General features: G+C 38.8%; 1 protein-coding gene across 1 annotated transcript in view; it reads left to right on the top strand.

Annotated features, from left to right (window-relative positions):
• MALRD1 (MAM and LDL receptor class A domain containing 1) overlaps positions 1 to 23,274 on the top strand; it is a 378,194-nt gene that overhangs the window by 308,142 nt on the left and 46,778 nt on the right. Inside the window, exons 24-26 of the mRNA XM_065399653.1 lie at positions 10,253 to 10,528; positions 17,264 to 17,389; positions 20,035 to 20,101. Coding sequence (XP_065255725.1) covers positions 10,253 to 10,528; positions 17,264 to 17,389; positions 20,035 to 20,101 — 469 coding nt within the window. The remainder of the gene's footprint in view (positions 1 to 10,252; positions 10,529 to 17,263; positions 17,390 to 20,034; positions 20,102 to 23,274) is intronic.

Genomic DNA, 23,274 nt, shown 5'->3' on the forward strand with positions numbered 1-23,274 from the left:
ACTAATAATTTTGGGTGCCTCAATTTTGGGGTTCTAAATTGACATGCTGTGATGAGTCCACTGCCCCGCTCCTCTTCCTGGGCCCGCTAGCTGTCCCAATAAAGTGCAGAGAGGCCGCCAGTTGTGCAGCACCCGTGGCTTTATTTACACACACAGTTCTCCAACCACCAGTGTTGAGCTACATACAAGGCTTGCAGGGTTAGTTCCCTCTTCTCCTGCAGTCAGCCCGCAGCTAGGAGACTGACCTTTCTCTGGCTGGCTTTTCTGCTGGCTCCCAGCCCTCATGACTGCTGGCTTGTCAGGCCCGCAGGTGGAGCCAATCCTCAGACCAGGCATCAGGTCTGTTTCACCAGCCCCAACCTATTTCTCTTGATTGGAGCTGGCTGAGGAGGGGTAATTAGGTGTTTTTGCACCAGCACCCTGCTACACATGCCTTACAGAGGTCAGGTCTTCAGAAAGGGCTGAGCACCTCTCCTCTGCAAAGCAAACCCCTTTAAGGGGTGTCAAGTTGGGAACCCAAGAATTGAGGCACCCAAAATCACTAGTCACTTTTCAAAATCTTGGCCAGTTATGTTGTTAGTTAACTTCCTTCATGCATGTATTTGTTCTTTTATTTGCCATGCTATCCTTGATGCATGGAATACCTACGGTGAACTAGTCTACATAGCCACTACACTGTTCTCCTTCAGAACCTTCCTCAGTACTCACTTCTACCCTGCTACCTACAGTAAATCACCAACTATTAATAGGAAGTTTGAAGACCTTTGGCGATATTATACACTCAAAAACTACATTAAAAATATTGGTAAGGTTGCAAAGCCAAGACCGCAAAAGTGAGGAAATGCCAGAATTTAGGTTGCCTATGCAACATAATTTTCATCTTAACTCTTCTCCCTAGATGTGGCTGCTTCTACAGTTCCTCCCTTGGGACTACTTAGACGGTATCTTAGATTCTTTCTCTTCTGAACAACCTTAGTGCTTCAATACAATCTATGTAACCTTTTACCAGCAGGATCTAAACCTAATTACTAGGGTGCGGTGTCTCAGGCAACCCTTGCCAATCTATTTTAGTGTGTTTGTACAACACCTGCCCACAGTGAGCCTGCAAACTTGATTGGACTTCTGGGTGCTACTTCATACATGCATAATAGCACATAATAACACATTGATCCAAGACTACCACTTTTCTGTCTGTCTCTGTCCAAGCTTATGCTACACCCATCCTGAGTTTTCTAGTAAAGAGAGATCCCCATCTGAAAACCAAAGGTCACAGATTTATTATTTTTTTTATAAATAATTGAAATAACTTAATTCATTAGTTGAGTTTATCAGAGCACCAATCCTAAAACCTATATTTGCCAAAAAATAAAGCTTTCATGATATTTTGCCCTGCTGAATTTGTTCAGGAAAATCTGTAGAATTAATGAAAGTATTTAATTTTCCAACCAGAATGACATAGCTGCACTATATAGATTTGGGAGGGAACATCATATCCTGAAGTCCTTAATTAGGCAACTCCCCACATTTACCTCAATGAGCATTTTGTCTGAGTAGCAACTGAAATATTTGGCTCTAGAGTTGCATAAAACTTCCAATGTTCTCTTCTCAAGTCATTGCATGTGATGATTTTCCATCTGCAAAATCTGCCTTTTTTATTCTTCATCTAAATATACAGCTGAGAGAGAAAATACTTCGGTTGCTTTTTTTCAGGAACCAGCATCAGGAAAAATGTGAGTGAGTAATTCATGTTGGTAATAGCCATTCTTACCCTGCTCTAAAATTGTCCCCATAGTCCCTGTTTCAGTCTGTTGGAAACCAAACCTTCACACAGCTTTTTACCAATTCTCAATTTCTACTGAAAATAAATGACTTGCATATGACAGGCAATAGCACAAATTGGTTGTTCCTGAACTGCTTATTGCAGAAGTATGCCAAATGTTTACAATGTTGTACATAGGCAATGGGCAAGCTTTAGTCAATAATATGGGCCTTCAGTGAGAAAGTTCAGAGTCCCATGAGTCATAGATCTACTGGTAGTAACTTAACTGTCAGTTTAACATTGTATTTAGTCTTCAGCGAACCATGATCACGTAAACTAGTCAAGACAAATAATACACATTAATAGAGTTATGTTGATTCACTGAGCCAAGTTGTGTTTTCATTTACTCCAGCTTTACACCAGTGTCACTGAATGTAAAATTTGGCCCAATAACTGCAGCACCATCCAGATAGGATAAAATATTAATTTATCTGCAATCCACTGGAGTCCTTTTGGGTACTCTGTCCAAGAACAAAAGTCTTCCCAAGTTCTTGAAGAGGAAGAGGATTGAAGATGAAATCATCTTTTCCACTATGTCTCCTTATAAAATTTGTCATCCAGTCAGGAAACAGAAGCAATACTTTGTGATCAATCACATGCCATGAATAACAAAAAGACAAAAACATAGCTATAGCATATATTTACATGAAGTAACTGAATAATTGAAAATAATGAATAAGTTCCTATCCTGCCAATACTTATGCATGAGCTTAACTTTCAGCACGTGCTTGATCCTTTTGACTTCATAGACAAATTTCAAGTTGTAAAGTTTTCTGTTCTCAAAGTAGATAATGAGCTATATTCACTATGCCACATATATTGCAGCTGAGGTAGTCAGATATCCTGGTATGCTACTCACCAGGGTAACAATGTAGATAAATGTATACATTTTATCTGATGGGTATGGGGTCTATGTATGAAAAACCAGCTAACAGTCATTCCAATTGCATCACTGTATAAGCAAAATGCGTTAATTTTTGGAACTCTAGTCTTTTTATTTTCTCTTCCCTCTCCTGGCCATAGCCAGTTTCCTGTTTCTTTTACGAGTTCTGGGCTACGATACTCTGGCTAGTCTGGCTCCTCAGCTCACACCCGACACCCCTGCCTAATGCCCACCACAGCTGGGTGGTGCACAGAGGATTTCTGACTGTAATTGGAATTTCATTGTACCATGTTCACCTAAAGTAGTTGCTAAATATATTTTTAAGCCTTCCTTTAAATTTCAATATTCATTGTATGTATTATAGGTATGAATGGCAGTGTATAAGACAAAACAGATTATATGGCACAGATCCATGTAATTATGTAGTAGTATGCAAAGCATTTAAATTGTCAGAGCTTCATAGACTTCGATGGAGCTATAACAAATTTATACCAGTTGAGGATCTGGCGCAATGTTCTTTGGGGCAGGACTTATTTGTATGGTTCCAAATGTACCCTCAGTGCTCATTAAAACAGAATATTGATGATAATATTCCCTTTACATATTGTAAAATTGTTTTTGGTTGGCTTGTTTTTCCCTCCATGTCCTTATACTGAATGCATTCCTCAATATCTCCCAGACCTGACTTTGAATGACTATCCAGCCTGAACTTAAGAAGTTCAAGTTTTCTCATGATATATTGTTTGGAATACATGATTTTGTATATCATTATCTCCCCCTGCGCCCCTTAACTCCCACCCCTTTTTGGATGGGTGGATGAACTGTATATAATACAGTACATTGCTGTAGCAAATAATACTGCCCTAAGTACAAGTCACTATCCTTCAGTGACTGGGGAAGTATCCTTTCCAACAATTAGTCAGCACGTAAGTAAATGGAGGAACATGGGCTCTTGAAAGCTTGTATGTTTGGTTTCCAGTTATTGCAATAAAAGTTATTCTCTCAAGAAAGTATCTGAGTTAAACTTCATGGCCCTTCATCTGAGGGCAAAAATAAACCACTATTCATTACTGAAAGAAACTGCTTAGCATTACTTATTGTATATGGGCATTGTTAGGAAAACATTAGCATGCACCACATGTCAAAAACAGAAATAAGCAGTTATAAAACCAACTAGATTCAGATGTACTAAGCCAATGGGTCAGTTTTACTTCTATGCTTGAGACCTCTGGTTTTGACAAACATGAAACATTTATATTTAGCTTGATGTTATCATAGCTGTGCTTTCCTGCTATTCTCTCAGCTTTTCCAAAGTCTCCTTTTTAATACTACATACTTTATATATGGAGTTGATATCCATGTGATAAATTGCATGATACATTTATTTATCATATTCCTTTGACTACCTCGTCTGACTCCGGCTCACCCTAATCCATCCACACTACTCTCAAGATTTATTCTAAATTTCAAACAAATACAATATTTAAAATTGACCTGCCACACAAGTATTTTCTTTTCCTCTCTCAAATGTGGAATTTCCCACCAAAATTACTCCTTCCTGAGGCCCAGGAAAAATAAGAGTTCAGCCTTGGAGTGGAAACAGCTTTTCCACTTTTGGAGGAAGAGAAAAGACACATCTCACCTTCTTATATACAGTGTGGGTATAGAATATATACAATGTGGGTGTACGTATTTACACATACAAACACACACATATCTATACACACATATGTATATAATGCTCACGTGTATGTAATAGGTATGTGTCACTTCTAAAGCTGTCACAGGAACAGGCTACTATGCAACTCACTAAAACAGGATATTTATTATGAAGGAAGCTCTCAAAGTCTGATGGTCAACTAGCTTGCTATCAGCAATATTAGTGCGTTTTGCATTTCAAAACCTCACTGCATCCCTAATATATTAGTTTTTCTCCCCAATATTAAGAAAACAATTTAAATATTCCTACTATTAAGAATGAAATATGTCAGTAGCAGATACTACAGCGATGTAGGTGTAAATACCAAAATAGATAGTAGCTTTGAAAGCAAAGAATTAATGTTGTGTTAATGACAATGTTGAATGGGATTTCATTCCAATTTAACATTAGTTACTAGACACAGTAGACTTACCCAGTCCTAATCAAGGAGTTTGAATTCTTTGTTAATTATGTACAAATGAATGTCTGATAAATTCTCAATATTCTTAGCATACACATTTCATTTGTTCTGTATATAAACATTTATAACCTACTTTCTGTGTGGAGGCCAAATTACACTCTGGGGGACACACTGTGGAACCCCATGGACTTCAGCGATGTTTTCTCAGCTGTCATTTGGAGCAGAATTTGGCCTAGTGTATTTAAAGCTATGGAAAATGTGGAACAGTTAACATAAAAGGGGAGGTAACAAGACAGCATGGTGGTATTGAAGTCAGGTCTGTCTACTGGCTCACAGCACAAGTTTTACTTCTGTGTCTTAAAGACAATGGGACATATTTTGATCTTAGTTACACTGGCATAAATTTAGAAAATTCCACTGATATCAGAGGTGTTGCTTTGGATTTACAGGGAGGGAGTCAGGACAGCAGAAATGTTAAGCCACAATTCAACAAAGCATTTATACACATGTGTGAATATGTAGGATGAGATTGTCCATATTCTTAAGCCCTTTCCTGAATCAGGACCATATGTTTGAATGTATCAGCCTTTTATGAGCCAGAAGTATATATAAAACTAGACATAGGGTTCAAAATGGAACCACAAATTCAAATACCTCTGAGTGTGAAGCTGGAGGAGGTTAGAAACCTGGATCCGACTCAGTAACATTACCCGATCTGTAACGATGTCAGTTACAAAAGTTCACTTTAGTAGAGAATGAGTCATATTCAGCAAATGACTTCACTAATATTGTTTTGGCATAAGAAAGGGCATAATTTGTGTCCTCTGGACTAAATCCTCATCCTGGGCCCAATTCTGCCACCGTTACATAAGTTAAGTAGTTCCATTAACAATGATCTAGCCCAAATTCAGAATGAAAAGGGGGAAAAAATGGAAAATGTTAAAAAAATGTTAAGCTCTATGAATATTTTAAAGAAATTACAGGTCAGAAGGGACCATTAAATCATCTCATCTGAACTCTTAAATTAATTACTATGTGATGTAAATAAATTCCTAAAACCAATCAGACAAATATAACTATTATTTAGGAGCCTTTTGAAGATACATAAAGTGAAAATGATAGATTTGTAAAGCAAAAAACAACTTAAAATGTACGTTAAAACATTACATAAAAATTGGATTACCTCATTTTGTCTATTTAATAATTATATATGGATCCAATACTGCTTTTAAAATTAAAACATCTAAAAATAGTGAATATTATCTTTGCAACAAAGATATTGTGGTAAAGAGAAGAATGAAATTCTTAAATTAATTATTTGTCAGAATAAAAACAAAGACTTTTATTCATGGCTAGAGACAGTATTTAAAATGAGATGCTTGAAACAGCAGTGATTGGAATGTACATGTGACATTGCACAGATCTTGAAAACTTTCTAAAAAAAGTTAATTCATCATTCTAATCTTAGGTCGGAGGATTACGCTGACATTCTGACATAAACCAGCAGTTTACCATTTTTACTGTGTCAAAACAATTGATGAGGACTATTTTTAAGTATGGCTTATGGCCAGAGTATGAAGGATAGCACATCCAGCTTCACAGCACCACCTATCTCAGGACATCGGGGACCTGGAATATGCCTGTAGTATGTCATTTTCTGTCCTGGACCCACATGATCATCAGAGATTTCTCACAGGTCAAATGTCAGTGTCTAGAGTAGTAGAGTCAGGGCAGGGGGTGGGAGCTCTTTCTCCCTATAATATTACTGGAAGTCACTAGATGGGGCTATTATAAAAATATTATAAATTCTGTTTATTTGAATGGTAAAGCAGTTAGATCTTGAAAGAAGTGCTTATTGTCAATTGTGGAGCACTTCTTTTAGATGCCAATCATACATCAATAAAGACTTTCTACTGTCATAGGTTCTGATCCTGTAATGTGTCACACACAAGTTGTCAGTGATTACTGCACTGAAGACAAAGGAAAATATAAATGATGTAGCCTCATTTGTACATTCCCATGCAAGGTGCCCACCCTCACTGCAGCAATAGCATGTGATTTCACTTAGGCCTGGTCTACACTAACCCCCCCAATTTGAACTAAGGTACGCAACTTCAGCTACGTGAATAACGTAGCTGAAGTCGACGTACCTTAGTTCGAACTTACCGCGGTCCAGATGTGGCAGGCAGGCTCCCCCGTCGACTCCGCGTACTCCTCGCGCCTAGCAGGATTACCGGAGTCGACGGCGAGCACATCTGCGTTCGATTTATCGCGTCCAGACAAGACGCGATAAATCAAACCCAGAAGTTCGATTGCCTGCCGCCGAACCAGCGCGTAAGTATAGACAAGCCCTCAGTCTCTGACTGAATCATTTCTTCACTGCAGCTGCTGTCTACAGGGTCTACCACCATGAGCAAACAAAAACATTGCATGGTGTCTCCACATTACACTCCTGTTGGCTAATTCTCATCATTCATGAATGTAACATCATTCACATGATTTAGTAAAGCAAACTAGCACCACAGGTGAATTTCCAGATTTAGGCCTGCTTCTTCTCTTGTTGAAGTCAATGGCAAAACTCCCATTGGCTTTAATGGGAAAACTGTTTGTCTGACATGTAATGTCTTTAACGCTGTTGGTGGTAATATAAATCATTGGACTTACTGGCATGCTGCACATTCATCTAGATATAAAGAGAATCGAGCATACAGGGCCAGATTCTCCAGCCTGATCTTATCTATACCTTTTGCACTCACGCAGTACAAAGGAAATCAGACACATCTTTCCAATGGGGGAATCATTGTTATACTGGACAGAGAATCTGCATAATCAGGTCCTTTTGACACCCTCTCCAGGAATCCTGGTGTATGGAATATGTGGGAGCAGACATAGGGCATGACCAGAGTGCAATAGACAGTACCATTTGGCAGAGTTTAGTGCAGCCTCCAGGGTTTCTGTAAATTCCACCAGGGCCCTGGCTGGAGCAGACAAGACTAGAGAATCAGGGAGCCATAAAAAAGTTCCTTGTTGGCCCCTTCCCTCTCTGTTGAACTGAACAAAAACTCAGTACAACAAAGAGTCTGGACCATAATTGGCATCAAATTATTTATCCACAGAATTTAGCCTGTAAACGGTCTTTCTCTTTGCAGAGTATTCACAAGATGATGTCAATTTCTTCAAATCTGAAAGAACATAGTGACTTTTTTCCAAATTTGTCAATTCTAAGAATTGATTGCAATGAACTATATTGTCTATTCAATCAATGTTGATTAGTTGTGATCGGCCAGATAAGTTGCATGTTATTACGGTAGCACCTCAAAGTTATGAACACCTGGGGAATGGAGGTTGTTCATAACTCTGAAGTGTTTGTAACTCTGAACAAAATGTTATGATTGTTCTTTCAAACGTTTGCAACTTAACATTGGCTTAATGCAGCTTTGAAACTTTACTATGCAGAAGAAAAATGCTGCTTTCCCTTTATTTTTAGTAGTTTACGTTTAACACAGTACTGTACTGTATTTGCTTTTTTTTTTTTTTTTTTTTTTTGGTCTCTGCCTGAGTGCATACTTCTGGTTTCAAATGAGGTGTGTGGTTGACTGATAAGTTTTTAACTTCCATGTTCATAACTCTGAGGTTCTACTGCACTTCTATTCCATGATGGATGAGCACACCAGCACTTCCAGCACAAATACTCACATGTGTAGATTTAAAATGTCCATGAGTATTTGTGCCAGTAAAACTCTATTGCACTAATATTTGCACACAAACACACAAAAAAAGGAGCCCAAGCAATGCTGAAGTAAATTAGTTTATTATTCACAGAAAATTGTTTCCAGTATTTTTCAGCTCTAGAAATAAATGTTATGTGTTGGGTTAAGCCTCAATGAAACTGTGGTGTAAGAGCTATTTTTCATTATTGATAAACATATTAAACAGTTCAGCTCCTTTTTGGAACCAGATAGTTGAAACAATAACAGCCTCCACCCAAACACGGGCACATGCAAGGCACATGTGGGTGGTGGTGTTTTACTGGGTATTGTTTGGTGGAGGTGTGTGTGTCTGTCTGTATAAGAAAAGCGGGAGAAACAGCAGAAAAGCAAGGATGCAGCTGGAACAAGCACTGGTAATGTGACTCTGAGGGTACGTCTATACTTACCCGCTGGTTCGGCGGCAAGCAATCGATCTTCTGGAATCGATTTATCGCGTCTTGTCTAGATGCGATAAATCGATCCCGGAAGTGCTCGCCGTCGACGCCGGTAATCCTGCTCTGCGAGAGGAGTAGGCGGAGTCGACGGGGGAGCCTGCCTGCCGCGTGTGGACCCGCGGTAAGTACCTTTAAGTTTGAACTAAGATACTTCGACTTCAGCTACGTTATTCACGTAGCTGAAGTTGCGTATCTTAGTTCGAACTGGGGGCTTAGTGTGGACCAGCCCTGAGAAAAGCCTAAAGAGAGAGCTTTTGGGCTAAGTGCGGGCTCAAAAGAGGCTTGGAACTGTCCAAAGAAACTGTCTCCTGCTGTTTGATTCATGCTGTGTTCAGGGAAACAAGATTTTGTACATTCTTTATAAATAAACAGGATTGTATCAGGGAAACTCCTGACTCCAGGATCAAATTCTCCTCCTAGCCAAAACAAGCCATTAGACCCCAAATTTTGACTAACTGCTGGGGTCAAAAAAGAGTAACATAACTGTACAGTGTGCCCCTCTATTGTCAAGGATTTGGATTACTCCAAGGGTTAACCAACAAAATGCCAGTTTTTGCTTATGCTGCTGGTGAATTGTATCCTGAAAAAACATTACACAGTCCTTCCTTTGATTTAATTCCCCCATTTAATGAAGCTATGCTACAGAATCAAAGCAAATACATTGATATAACAAAATAGTTTTCTTTGCAGCTACTCTGCAAAAATTTTCCCCTTGCTATTTTGTTGATGTCTAAGGGTAAACCTTGGAGTACATAAAAGCTTTCTGTGTGAAATGTTCTTGTTGATCTAGAGGCTTATATAACCCTTCTTTGTTATTGTTTTAATCCATTAAGTCTATTGAAAGAGGAGCACTATAACTTGATGGCTGCCAAAAATATTAATAAACCTTTTCCTAATACAGAGTGAAAGATAACTTTTAGCAACCCTTCTGTATTAAGCCTCCTGCACAAACAAGGTACAAACAAAAGAATCAAAATAAATGGTGCATTTAGGCTCTATAAGAAAAATGCTGCAACAAAATAAACAAGGAGGTGATACACAGACTTTTCAATATTGAATACTATACAAAGGGTGGAATGTGTTTATAAATAATTTGCAATCATATTAGAAGTGTTGAATCTGCAAAATTAATTGCCTTCCCAGTAATCCCTAGAAGTCAGGATATATTGTGACTTCAAGACTGACATGATAATTATGCCTTTCTTGGTCTTATTTCACCTGTCTAGGAACAGCCAAACCACAACCTCCAACGTGCAGAGCTGACCAGTTCACTTGTGTGTATGTACAGCAGTGTCTACCTCTTGCTGTAAAATGTAATGGGGTAGAGGATTGTATGGATGGAACTGATGAAATTAATTGTCCTACTGAGATTCCTACCACTGCTTCTCCATGGCTTTGCAAGGAAACAGAGTTCCTGTGTACTAATAAAGGTTGTATCCCATCACTCTTGAGATGTGACGGTGTGCCTGACTGCCAGTTTAATGAAGATGAAACTGACTGTCGTAAGTTACGTTTAGTGATGTAGTTATACACAAGCTAACTTATTTTCATAAAATGACAAAGTACAATAGAACCGTACTAAACAAATCCAAATCCAGTGAATTTTGTATGATTGCACAGCTAATAACATAATTTTTTTTGTATCTGCATATCATATATGATCATTTATGGTATGATCATCAGTGGTTAACTCCTTGTTCAGACCTCCCACGACTGATCAGAGGCAAGTAATGAAGCACAGTTGAGGAACAAATGCCCAATCCATTTCTTGAGCAGAATGCAGGAAAACTCTATAAGAACAATTGCATGTGACATAAAAGGGGAGAGACCTGTGGAAAGGGACCATTCCAGACCCACTCCTCCTCATTTCCCACATTGCTGTCCCCATGGTCCATGGAGAATGGTATCATGGGTCAAGTAAAGGACTAGTGGGGTGGAGCAGGGACTTATATATTTCATTCCTCACCCCCATGGTATCTTCCATTTATTTCTCTGTAAGAGCCATATCAGCAGCTAGGTGGTGTTTGCTCTGGAGATCCTGGGTGATGCCCGCTAACTCTGTTTGAGGAGGAATCTTGCTCCTGTCTGATGTTACATGCAGGTACATCTAGTGTTTCTAAGGCAAGGACAGTATTGGAGTCTATGTCCTCCACTGTAGCTGCCTCAAGGTGTGCAAGGAAATACCCAACAGTAAATTTGATGGTAGAACTGAGAGAGGGAGAGCAACCTTTCCAGAAGGATGATCTATAGAAAAGAAATGACTGGGAGGGTGCAGTTGGACATGGCACAGAAGAGATACTGTAGAGAGCAAACTGAGAGAAGATAGTAAACTTCTGTGCAAATAACTGAAGGAAGCAGCAGGTAGGGAGCATCTACAGCCAGGGGTTGGTACTGTTACAGTGTTAATTAAACTGTGTGGCTGAAACAGAGCATTTTAGGAGGCTGCCATTTTACAAGTTCCAACAAGGAGGAGGAGATCCTCCCTAAATCTAAAATACTGCTGATGGGTCTGATGTTAAACAAAGAGCAATGATGAATGGGCATCCAGAACTGGATAGCTATTCTGAGGGAGTTCTGAGTCAACATGGGTAGTGCATATACTGGAAATGGACCACAAAGAGATTTTCTTTAATATGTTACGGCATATAAAAGGATGTTATTTTGTTAATCAAGCAGGGAGTGCAGCCAATAATACTGTACTGCTCCACAGAGTAACCACAGTGACAAATGCTTTTAAATGACTGTATGGTACTTCTACTAATATACATAATTGGAAGCATTTCTGCTTTTGTTCTTAGATCACTCAGCTGCATTGCTTTGCGATTCTGCCAGTTCAATGTTCCAGGGAACACTCCTGACCTCACTAGAGTTTCAAAAGCAAGTCTGGTGCTGTAGTAGCAGCAACCTGTGTCCTAGCTTCATAGGGGACGAAAGCATGAGGGACCTGGAACTCCAGCTCCCAGGGGGCACTACAGCGGCTCAGGCTGATACAGAGATTAATGCCGCCCAACCCAAAATGTTTCATTCTAGGTTGACAAACTGAAACCAAATGTTTCATTTCAGAATGAAAACACATATTACAATATCAGATTTTCCTGCTGGATGGAAATTCGATTTTTCAGTCGTCTCCGTTGATACATGTTATCCATGCAGACAAATAATCACATACTGTATCTAACACAATCAACTACTGTACACATGCAGGAGGTGTTCAGCAGTTGCTTTTACAAACTATATGGCAGAACTTTCCTGTGAATCTGAGCTGAAAGTTGAGCTCTGTGTTTTTGTAGAAAATTCTGAAATTGAATCAATGAAAGCACAAGCTCCAGGATGTTTCTGTCTTTAGATCATTACTTACTTCAAGGGCTCCGAGGTCTGGCTGTGTCCAAAGTCCCCGCTTTCAATCCTCTACCACCTCTGTCTGCCCTAGGCCTGTCCCCTATCTTTTCTAGATTATCTCATTATGTCCTAAGGCTAAGATCCTAACTCCAGTCCAGCAGGCCAGTTGTGTGCTCCTAGGATCACATGTCTCCCACTACTAGTTCCAATGCTCTTGAAATATTACTTCAGTACAGTAACTCCTCACTTAAAGTCGTCCCGGTTAACGTCGTTTCGTTACGTTGCTGATCAATTAGAGAACATGCTTATTTAAAGTTCTGTAATGTTCCCTTCTAATGTTGTTTGGCAGCCGCCTGCTTTGTCTACTACTTGCAGGAAGAGCAGCCCATTGCAGCTAGCTGGTGGGGGCTTAGAATAGGGTGACTAGACAGCGAGTGTGAAAAATCAGGACAGGGGGTGGGGGGTAATAGGAACCTATATAAGAGAGAGACCCAGAAATCGGGACTGTCCCTATAAAATCGGGACATCTGGTCACCCTAGCTTGGAACCAGGGTGGACCAGCAGCCCCCAGCAGCTCCCCCATCAACTCCCCGCTCCCCTAAGTTCCTTGTGCAGCAGCTGCCCAGCAGGCTAGCAATTGCAGCTGTCCCTCCCACCACTGCCATGTGCTGCTCCTGCCCTCTGCCTTGGAGCTGCTCCCTGAGACTCCTGCTTGTTGTGCGGGGGGGAGGGAAGAAGGAGGGGGGCTAATGTCAGCATGTCCCCCTCCCCCCTGCTCCTGCACCCCTCTTACCCCATCTTCCATAGAGCAGGGGGGACACACCAGAGCACAGGACAGAGGGAGCTTGCAGCAGCTTCCATCTCAGCGAGCTGATCTAATTAACAAGGCAGTGTACTTAAAGGGGAAATGCGCATATCTCCCTCCATTCCTGCTGCCTTGTAGAGTGAGAGAGTTAACCCTTGAAGGCTCAGCCAATTGCTAGTTCATCATTTAGCAGTAAGGGAAATATCCCACCTTCTAACTCCTCCACCTCAACCAAGCTTCACAATCATCATCACTGTGTACCAGTATTAAATTGTTTCGCTTAAAGTCGCATTTTTCAGGAACATAACTACAACGTTAAGTGAGGAGTTACTGTATCTTTCAATCTTAAAGCTACACCTTGGGAGGGAGGCAAAGTAATTCCTGACATAGTCAAAGAACAAACAGCTCCATGCTGAGATCTTAAACCCAGGAATTTTGGGTGGGTTGGAAACTTATTCAAACCTACTATCACATCCCTACTCCAAAAGTTTGATAGTTTTATGCCTACAATATGGTAGCTGACAATATGACACTGCCATGACAGTTGACATTCCCTCTCTCAAGATCACGATTGAGGTTGGTGATGCTTTGGAACTGAACTGCAGGGTGGTTACTATTGTGCAGACTTTTCTCTCTTTGCTGTTGGTATGCTATGAGGGCTTTGCAGCATTCATCTTCTCTTGCTGTCTACTTTTGACATGTCAGATACCATGAACATTTGTCAGCAGAGGAAAATCAGAAGGGAAAAAAGAAAACACCTATTTTACAAACTCAGTTTACTTTATTGGAATTTTTGCATGTTCTGTAAAAAAAAATTGAGTGTTGTGCTAGTAATCACACTCTGTATGTAATGTAATAATAATACAGATCAGATGATGTTTTCTTAGAAGATTTTTGTGAGACCTGAATTTGAATTTCTTTTCCTAAGCATAAATGAGCATAGCAGAGTGCAGTTAAGCTTTGATGACCACCAGAGCCATTCTTTTAGGTTAGATCATTTTTAACAAAATAGTAAACATTTTTTCTGCTCCCCCACTGTCCATTTAATTCTCTTTTATCAGCTCCTTCCAAAAAGCAACCATAGTTCTGTCTTTTTTAATGACATTTCTTTGCTACTCTTTTTGAAAGGCTTCACCCAAAGCATTGAAGTCAATGGAAAGACTCTCATCAACTTCAGTGGGCTTTGGATCAGGCCCTATTCTCCTCTCAGTTCACGTGCACTATTTCCCTTCACAATTTCATTTACCTGGGTGTATGAACAGAAAGCCACAAAATGCTCATCCTGTTTCAGTCCCAGATTGTATCAAATGATAGCATCATCTCCCAGGATGAAGACAGGTTGGCAAAATGTGTTCTGTGGAGATAAAGTATAAATCCTGAAAGAGGCCACAGCAAAGAAAAACAAACACAAATGCATTAGTCACATCTCTACTACAACCACTATCACCACCACAGAAATTTCGCCATGTATGATTTAAAGATTTATGTAGAAAGAAATTTCCTGCAGAGGTCACTGAACAGTTTGCTTATGAGGTGTCATGTTAATGTTGTATTATACCTATTAACTTGGTGGATTTTATTTCTTGCTGCTCTTTACAACAGAAGCTTCAAGTTATGTTGCCTTTACAAAAGCTCTGCTTAGCTAGCCTAGCTAGCCCTTCTGTCACTTCTAATTTTAGGAAAGGTCTCTTTATCTCACCAGCTTTTTTTTTTTTTTTTTTTTTTGATAAATTGCATGATCTAAAATGGAAAGGGTATAAAATAAACATAAAGACCCAACGGGTATATGCATTACTTTCCACATGCCCCCAATAGAATCTGACTTAAGTGCTAACAGCAATGAATAAGAAATGATTTCTCATTTCTCTACAGTGCAATAAAATGGATCTGTGGTGTGCACCTATAAACTTCCAAAGACATAATAAACATTAAAATCATACATTTTAAAAACAAATTCTTTCTTTCTTTCTTTCTACACACTTAATTTGCACTTACAGAATGAATTGTGGATGCAAACCTAAGTATTTTTGACCATTTGCTTCCACTTTAATCCCTGCATTTGGCATCTGCATCCTTAAAACACATGGTGGTCTCTTATGACATTAAATTATAACTCTGCTGAAGCCCATTGTAGTTGTGTGAATGACAGAGTGTATTGACTGTATCCAAAGCATTGATGCAATATTAAAGTAGAAATATCAATGTTAAAAAGTCAGAAAATTCTAAAAGTTAGTTACTGCTGCATTGATAACTCAGTCATATTCCCTTTCTTAACACCCACTGCAGTGGTGCAATGCAGTCATGAAGGAGATCCACCCTCTGGAAGGGGAATTTTAGGGTGGTGCAGAGCCACTCAAGCAATTTCTTCACCACCCTCCCGAGTACAGGGGTAGGGGGTGGGGAGGTGGTAAACTGGGGAGAAAAGGGCATGTTCAGGGCATCTCTATGCCCCAACAATCCCCAGCTATTGAAAAAGTCCTTGGGACTAATGACAGCCAACACAAAGTAGAGAAGCAACCCAAAGATTTCTCTGTTTTACCCTATGGTATCCATGTAGCGGAGAGCCAGTCCCAAGACTGGGGAAAGTAGAAGTGGCTCTATGGCACATTTGTCTCCCCAATACAAGCTGTGCTGAGCACAACTTAAATGTAGCCCAGGTACAGAGCTCCTATGTTTATCACGGTGTACATTAAACAAAATAAGCAATACTACATGTGTCCTTACATGGAGCGTCTTTAAAATAGATGGGTAAGAAAAATCATACAGAAGGTCTAAGAGATATAAATGAAATTGCTGAGGTTAAAGACTTGAGGTTTTTAAAATATCAAATTCTCAGGGCGTGTGCAATTTCACCCCTGATTTTGGATGCATTTACTGCTTACTGCAGTTATATGCACAAACTTGTATTTGTGCACAAATGACACAAGCTACATGAGCCCTGTGATGTATGCAAAAGGAGGAAAACTCGCCAAGATTTCCTAAAGTGACTAGTAATTTTGGATATATTTATAGTCCTTGGTAAATTGGCAGTGTGTAAGATTTATGGGTCTGATCCTGTGAACCTTTACTTCTAGGAGTCTACTTGTCGTCTGAGAGACTGCCTGCATTAGCAATATTTGGCAGGATCTGATGTAATATTCGTATTGCAAGGTTGAAGTGCAGTATTTTATATTCAGCATTTTCTTTTGGCTCGGTATAATCCAGTCATTTACAGTACTTAAAATATTCCTAAATTCTCTCATGCTCGTTATAAATCTAAAATCCGGGCCAAATTCTGCTCAGTTACACTGGTGATATGTCTAACTCAAGTGAAAACAGTGTGTTACTCCTGGTTTACGCAAGCATAACGGAGAGAAGAATTTAGCTCACTGTCCCTTAAACCAAGATGTTCAGAAATAATGGCTCAGGGGCAGTGCAACAGAACATTTCATTAGCTAGAATGTTTCTCAAAGTGACAAAATGCTGTTAGATTCTCGGACAGAATGCAGAACCACCGGGTACATCTTATAGAATCAGTGATGCCATAATGAATTACTGGAGGCTTATGTGATTCTGTCAAGATTTCCCCTCTATAATTCCTTTAGATGAGTTTAGAGAATATAACTGAATGCTACAGCATGACAAATGTCTGTAGGTTTAGATTTTTAATGTAGCCTTTCTCCACTTTTGTTACATCAGCCATATATAGTGTTTAGCTTCTAGCAACAAAATGGGATACTTTTACAGCACGTTTTAGTTCTATGTTTAAGAATTAATTCAATTATTTTGATAACTGAGTTATCTAGGCAGGTTGATTATGTTTTCTGATATCTGATTATGGATTTTCATTAAGCATTGCACCTATTCCACCAATAACATATCAAATGTAAACACCCCTTCCCAGGATTTGAACATGGTAAAAGCTTGATTTGGCAACCTAAGCTGTCTTTTTTAATGTCTAAGTTGTACACCTCTCAAATGGAAGTTTATAATGGAAATGCCAATCCAGATTTATATACTCTGACACAAATAAGCTGCTATAGTGTTCCAATAGTGTTTTATCAGTGAATAAAGGAAATGTGTCTGACTATGTCATCTTGTTACTTTGTTCCAGCCACAAAGGACTGCTTCAATGGTTCTGTGTTGTGTGCATCAACTAATACATGTATTCCAGTCTCCAAGCGCTGTGATGGTATTGCAGACTGCTTTGATTTCAGTCTTGATGAATCCAGCTGTTCAGGTAGTCAGTTTCACATCAAAATATCATTTCAATAGAAATATATAGAGTTTTTTTATTTAACCTGCAAATGGTGCACAATATTGACTGAATTCATCCTGCTGAAGCTCAGTCAGATTACACGAGGGACGAATTTGAAACATTGTTATTTTTATAGAGAGGATAATGGGAGAAAACAATGAAAAAATTGTGACTGTTTGAAATGGGGGTATTTCTTGGTATATATATTGAATTACAGTAAAACCTCTATCGTGCAAACATATAGGCTTGATTTTAATTATGCAAGTAGTCCCAGTAAAGTGAATTGAACATTTGGAGGTCCCTGGGATTTCTCATGTGCTTAAAGTTAAGCACAATGCACATGCAGGACTGGGGCCTAAATCAGGAAATAGAGAATGCATCTTAGCATAATAAAAATATTGCAAAGCCTGATATTTTTAGTACAACAGAAAAATAATGGATAAAAGTAAAAGTAGGAAATGCAGTATAGCTAATAAAAATCATCTTTAGAACATACATACAAAGTGTTTAACTCACAAGGCATCCCTAGAGCTATATTCTGTGCCCAGATGTTAATATGAAGCATTCACTGACTTCTGGGGGAGCACCTGGAAAAGAATTAGACCAGAAATACAGTTGATATTATGTTTCATGAAACAGTAATATTTTACCATGAAAAATTCACAGTAATATAAAATGCTTGGTAAATAGATGTTGTAATCTATCTTTGGTAATTTTGTAATGTTTTGAGTGAATGTTATAAATGCAAGGGAATATATTTAGTATCCAGTTAAATGTAGAGGATTGTGAGATGGTAAACATAAAGCAATAAATTCAAATAGTGGTAAAAAAGGGCCTCCTGCCACTTTTCAGGTGGCATATCTTTTAAATAATTTGCGTCCCACACTATCTTGCTGGAAATTCAGGTATCTGAACGGAATAACTAATCTGATATTTTTTCTTTTATGTCTCCAGCAAACAGCCCATACTATTTCTTTTATCTGACTCTATGCAGCAGTGAATTTGTTCATACATTTTCTCCCATTCCAGGAAGATGGCCCAAATCCTGTAGTTAACTCTAACACCAATAGACCCCTGTGTCCAGGCAAGGCACCACATAGGTGTTGGAGTGTGGCCATGCCACATGCCATGCCCAGCCAATTGTAGGATCGGGACAATGGTGGGGGTTTTAATAACTTGTTCAGTCCCATAAAATTGCAACTTTGTTATCTGAACAATTACTTGCTTATTGTTCAGATTGCGCCATATGGTTTCTAATATTGTTTTGGGATACATTTTCAAAGCAATGAGCCACTGCCATTATTGTTAATGGAAGTTCTGTCATTAAGAGCTGAATCCTGCAAACTTCAGTGGAACTAGTCACCATGTGTGAAGTGAAGCTCATGTACAAATCTTTGCAGGATCAGGATCTTAGGCATGCATGTAACTTTGCTCAGATAAGGAGGCCCACTGAATTCACTGTGCATACCAGTAAGTAATAATTTTGCCTCTGATTCTACAAACCTTAGTCACATACTTGACTTTACTCCAGAGACTAGTCCCATTAAAGTTCATGAGACTGCTCACTTAAGTAAAGTTATGCATGTGCCTAGAGTTGCAGGATAGCAGCCTAAATTGTTTTACTGCTATAGATATTGCCATGGGTATAAATTCCAGCAGACTGTTTTGAAAGTTTAGAGGAGCATGTACTGCCCTGCTGTAATTATATAACTATAATGTGGGGGGATATTCAGTGGTAATAAAATAGTAAATAAAACAAGACAGATATTCATTGTAACAGGAAAAGGAACTAACAACAAACATTTGTAAAAATTATTTTGTTACTTTCAAAACCTTTGGGTTCTGTTTATGGTTTATTTTGGGCTTTTTTGGTGAATGAATATTTTTTAAATTAAATGTGTAAATACTAAAATATATGTGAACTTAGGTTGACCTCATGCCCACCAAATACCAAAGGTGTGTCACAAGTCCATAACAACACTTGGCTTGGCATGTCTTTCTTCTTAAACATCTTATTCTATTAAGACTGATTTCCCTCGAGCTGTATGAACATGTATCTATGAGACATCTTTCATGAAAAGACTGGTCACACAGCAGATGGTGAACATCTGTTCTTATCTCATCCTTACATTTAAACTATTAATAATAATATCAGACATAGGCACTAAATCAATCTATGAAGTTCAGCACTCTAAACTAACTCTTTTCTCTATTGTATAGTGTTGGGAATCTTCATATTGTAATATCTGAACGTTCCAATGAATGACAGAAGCCCCACTATGAGAGTCATGTAAAATTTGACCTAAGAAATCACTAGGGCCTGGACCCAACAAAGCACTGGGATTACTTCAAGCACAAGTAGTGCTATGACTTTGGTGGAGATGCTTAGGATAGGCATGTGACCAACTATGTTACTGAATCACGGCCTACAGTGCTGGTCTTCAGAAATGCTCAGCACCCAAAACATCAGATATACTAAATGAGAGCTGTGAGCATTCAGCAACTCTGAAAATCAAATTGTAGAAAATCTGATGTAGGGAAAAAATCTTGCATTGGCAGGAGGAACGGACTAATTTCTATTACATCTTCCTTAATCTAGTTACCTTTGTTTACTTATATTTTCCTAGGTTGTCCAGAAGGATATTGCAAAAATGGAGGAACTTGTATCATCAAAGACGCTGTTCCTTTATGCCAGTAAGGTTCACTCTCTTATTCTTTTGAGAAGAGTTTCTTTTGTTCCCTACAAATAGAAATGACAGTCAATGGAAATGTATTTCTGAAGAGTAAATTTGCACTGCATGAGTTTGCACTATTCTCATTTACAGTAGCTGAGTGAATAAGAGACCAACAAATAATGAGGGTGTTTTGAGAAGAATATTAGCTAACAAGCAGAGTTTTCCATGACTTTCATCTGTCCTGTATTAGTTAGGACAGCCTGTTTTTTCAACACCTAACATTTCCTCCATCTCATATTGCACATCAGCATTTAAAAGAACATATTGTTATAAAAATAATGCCTTGTTTATAGCAGACATATTGTCCATCTCAAGGAAGATTCACAGCAGGCCATGTTCCCAGCTCTTCGTTAATTTATGATGTATCTCTGGCATAACATTACTTATTGTACTTATTTCAGCTGCTGCTTTTCCACTTATGTCAAACAAAGGGTTAAATGCATTTAGGAATGTTGCAGTGCAAACCAGGGGAGCAACTGTGAATGCCCTCCCAGCTTCTGAAAAGCAGTCGCTTTTTATTTGTCACAAGCAGTGATTTTCTGTATTTTCATCATAGGCTGGACCACCAGGTAGCCAAATAGACTATTAACAGGTAGATTAAGATCTCTACAATATTAAGGGAGAGTGAGTTTGGAGTGGCTGCTTACACTAGTGGGCAAAAACAATCAAGCACTCTAATCAGGGTGAAAGTTGAGGGTGGCTTTATCTGCTTGGTGCCCCTCCCTAAGTCCCTGGCATGGGTGAATACAAGAGAGGAATCAAGAACACGGTGTTTCTAATTTTTAAAGCAGGCCTCAATCTGACTTCTATTTGACTTGTTCAAACATAGAATAGCAAACTACAATTGCTGCATCCCTTTGATAACCACAGCCAAAAGGGTTGGTAGATGTTGGAGATGATAGGAAGACAAAGTAGAAAAAATCATGTAGTAGGCACAAGTCTCGATCAGGTTTCAACATCTGTTTGACATCTGGAGCACAGTGTTGGCAGATGTGGATCCTGCCATTCAGTTCATGTTGCTGAATATAAATTCATTAGTTGATAAATCATAAAAAGTAATAACTTTAATTAAGGGAGAGGCGTCTTTGTGCATACAACTGATGAAAGGATGACACTGCAGGGCTTATATTGATGTAGTTGTCTCCAGCCAGGCTTACAATTAAACATAGAGCAGTGGTGGATTGCAGCTTTGGTGGGGCTGTATTATTTGCACCTAACCTGAAGATCTCCTACTGACTTATATGTGAACCCTGAGCTGGGGCTTGTTTTGGTGTGAATGTCACTCCAGTGCTCCACGCATTCCTAGTTGACCTAATTAAGTTCCTGTCAGTAGTGGATATGCAACTCAATGCCCCAGCACCTGCGGGCCCCCCGGGAAACCTCCCCCCCCCCAAGTTTTACTCATGGGTATTTTTAGTAAAAGTCATGGACAGGTCACGGGCCGTGAATTTTTGTTTACTGCCCATGACCGGTCCGTGACTTTTATTAAAAGTAACCGTAACTAAAACATAGCCTTAACGATAAGGGGCACACACTGAAAATGTGTGGTCATATTGCTCTGAAGTGCGATGGTATAGTGCCAAGAAGACTGTGCACGTGTCAGAATGCAAGCTGGGGGCAAGAGTATATTTTCTCACCAAATTAGTTATACACAGTTTTAACTCAAATACTAGCCAGACAGCATGTACAGTACTGTACATTCACATTTAATACATACCATTGTTCACATATAATACATTCAATACACTGCTTTATCTTCCCTCTATTTAAAGCAGACACTGGATATATAGCAGGCCAAATTTAGGGTCAACTGCATCTGCCCACTATAAAGTGAACAAAGGGCATGCTTTTATTAGTGCCTGAATTGTAAGGATAGTCTATTGTTAAGTAGTAAATGTAATTACATCCCTTGCCCTGTAGTTAAACAAGTGTGTTAGAATTATATCTTCATTAAACAGAGTTTTTCAATCATACTGAATATGTACAATCTAGCCAACTGAGCTATAGAGATTAGAATTTCAAGGAAACATCATACACAGATAATTAATTGAGGTTATATTTGTACCCGTGTGTCTCAGAAAATGTTGGTTTTATCCAAAATATAGAAATCAGGGTTTGATTTTATTTTACTAGATTGAAATGAGAAAGATGCCTTTTCCTTTTTATTTTACAGAGGAGAACTGAGATTACAGGATTATAGTTGATTCAGAAGAGCCTTTTAACTATTTCTTCTTAGAAATGCTAGCTGGCCTCAAATTTTCACTCATCACTCTTAAGAGACCCAAATAATCTGTTTTAATGCACAAAGTAGTTTATTGCCTGTGGCACACTAGTGTTTAGCAGTATTGCATGAAAAGATGAAAGTGGAACTTTTTAATAGCTAGACATTTTCCTCAGTGTTTGAGCTGGTCTCTCAAAATCTAAATCCTGTAATAAGGCAGGAATTTGTACTTGGAAAGCCTAGGCCCCCACAAACAATTCTAAATGATGCCATAGTGCATTGGATTTTTGGTACTAGATAAAAGTCCGTAAATAAACTGTTACTAACATGAGTGGTTGTCTAAAATTGACTTGTCTCTACACACAGTGGTTCAAAGTTTGAGGGTGACATAAATGTTGTATAAGTGAATGCATGCTGAAAGGATGGTAGAGTGGGGATGTAGTAGGAAAATCAACCAAGCGTAGGTTGTACATGTTACCCCTGTTAGAAGCATTATTGTCTATGGTTTTAGAGTTCAAGAGTAGGAATCAGGAGATATAGGTTTGATTCCCAGCTCTACCAATGACTCAATGTGTGACTTTATGTGAACCTCTTAATCTCCCTAAAGATCAGTGTCCACATCCATAAAATGGGGATAAAACTTACTGTACCCACCTTTGTAAACCACTTTGAGATCCTTTGATGGAAAATGTCATTTTAAATATTTAATCATTTATTATTTTAATTAATTATAATCTCAATGTAAGCAAATGTGATATGTACTATATTATGCTTATAACCATAACTAGATTCATTAGAGTAAATAAAATTGCTGCTGATAATTACTGCAAATACATTTGCTTCAGTCTCTACAAATTCCACACCTTATAAATATCACATGGCCTATTAAGGAAAAGTCAGAGTGAAAAATA

Source organism: Emys orbicularis, chromosome 2 (assembly GCF_028017835.1).
Source record: "Emys orbicularis isolate rEmyOrb1 chromosome 2, rEmyOrb1.hap1, whole genome shotgun sequence".
Classification (NCBI taxonomy): domain Eukaryota; kingdom Metazoa; phylum Chordata; order Testudines; family Emydidae; genus Emys; species Emys orbicularis.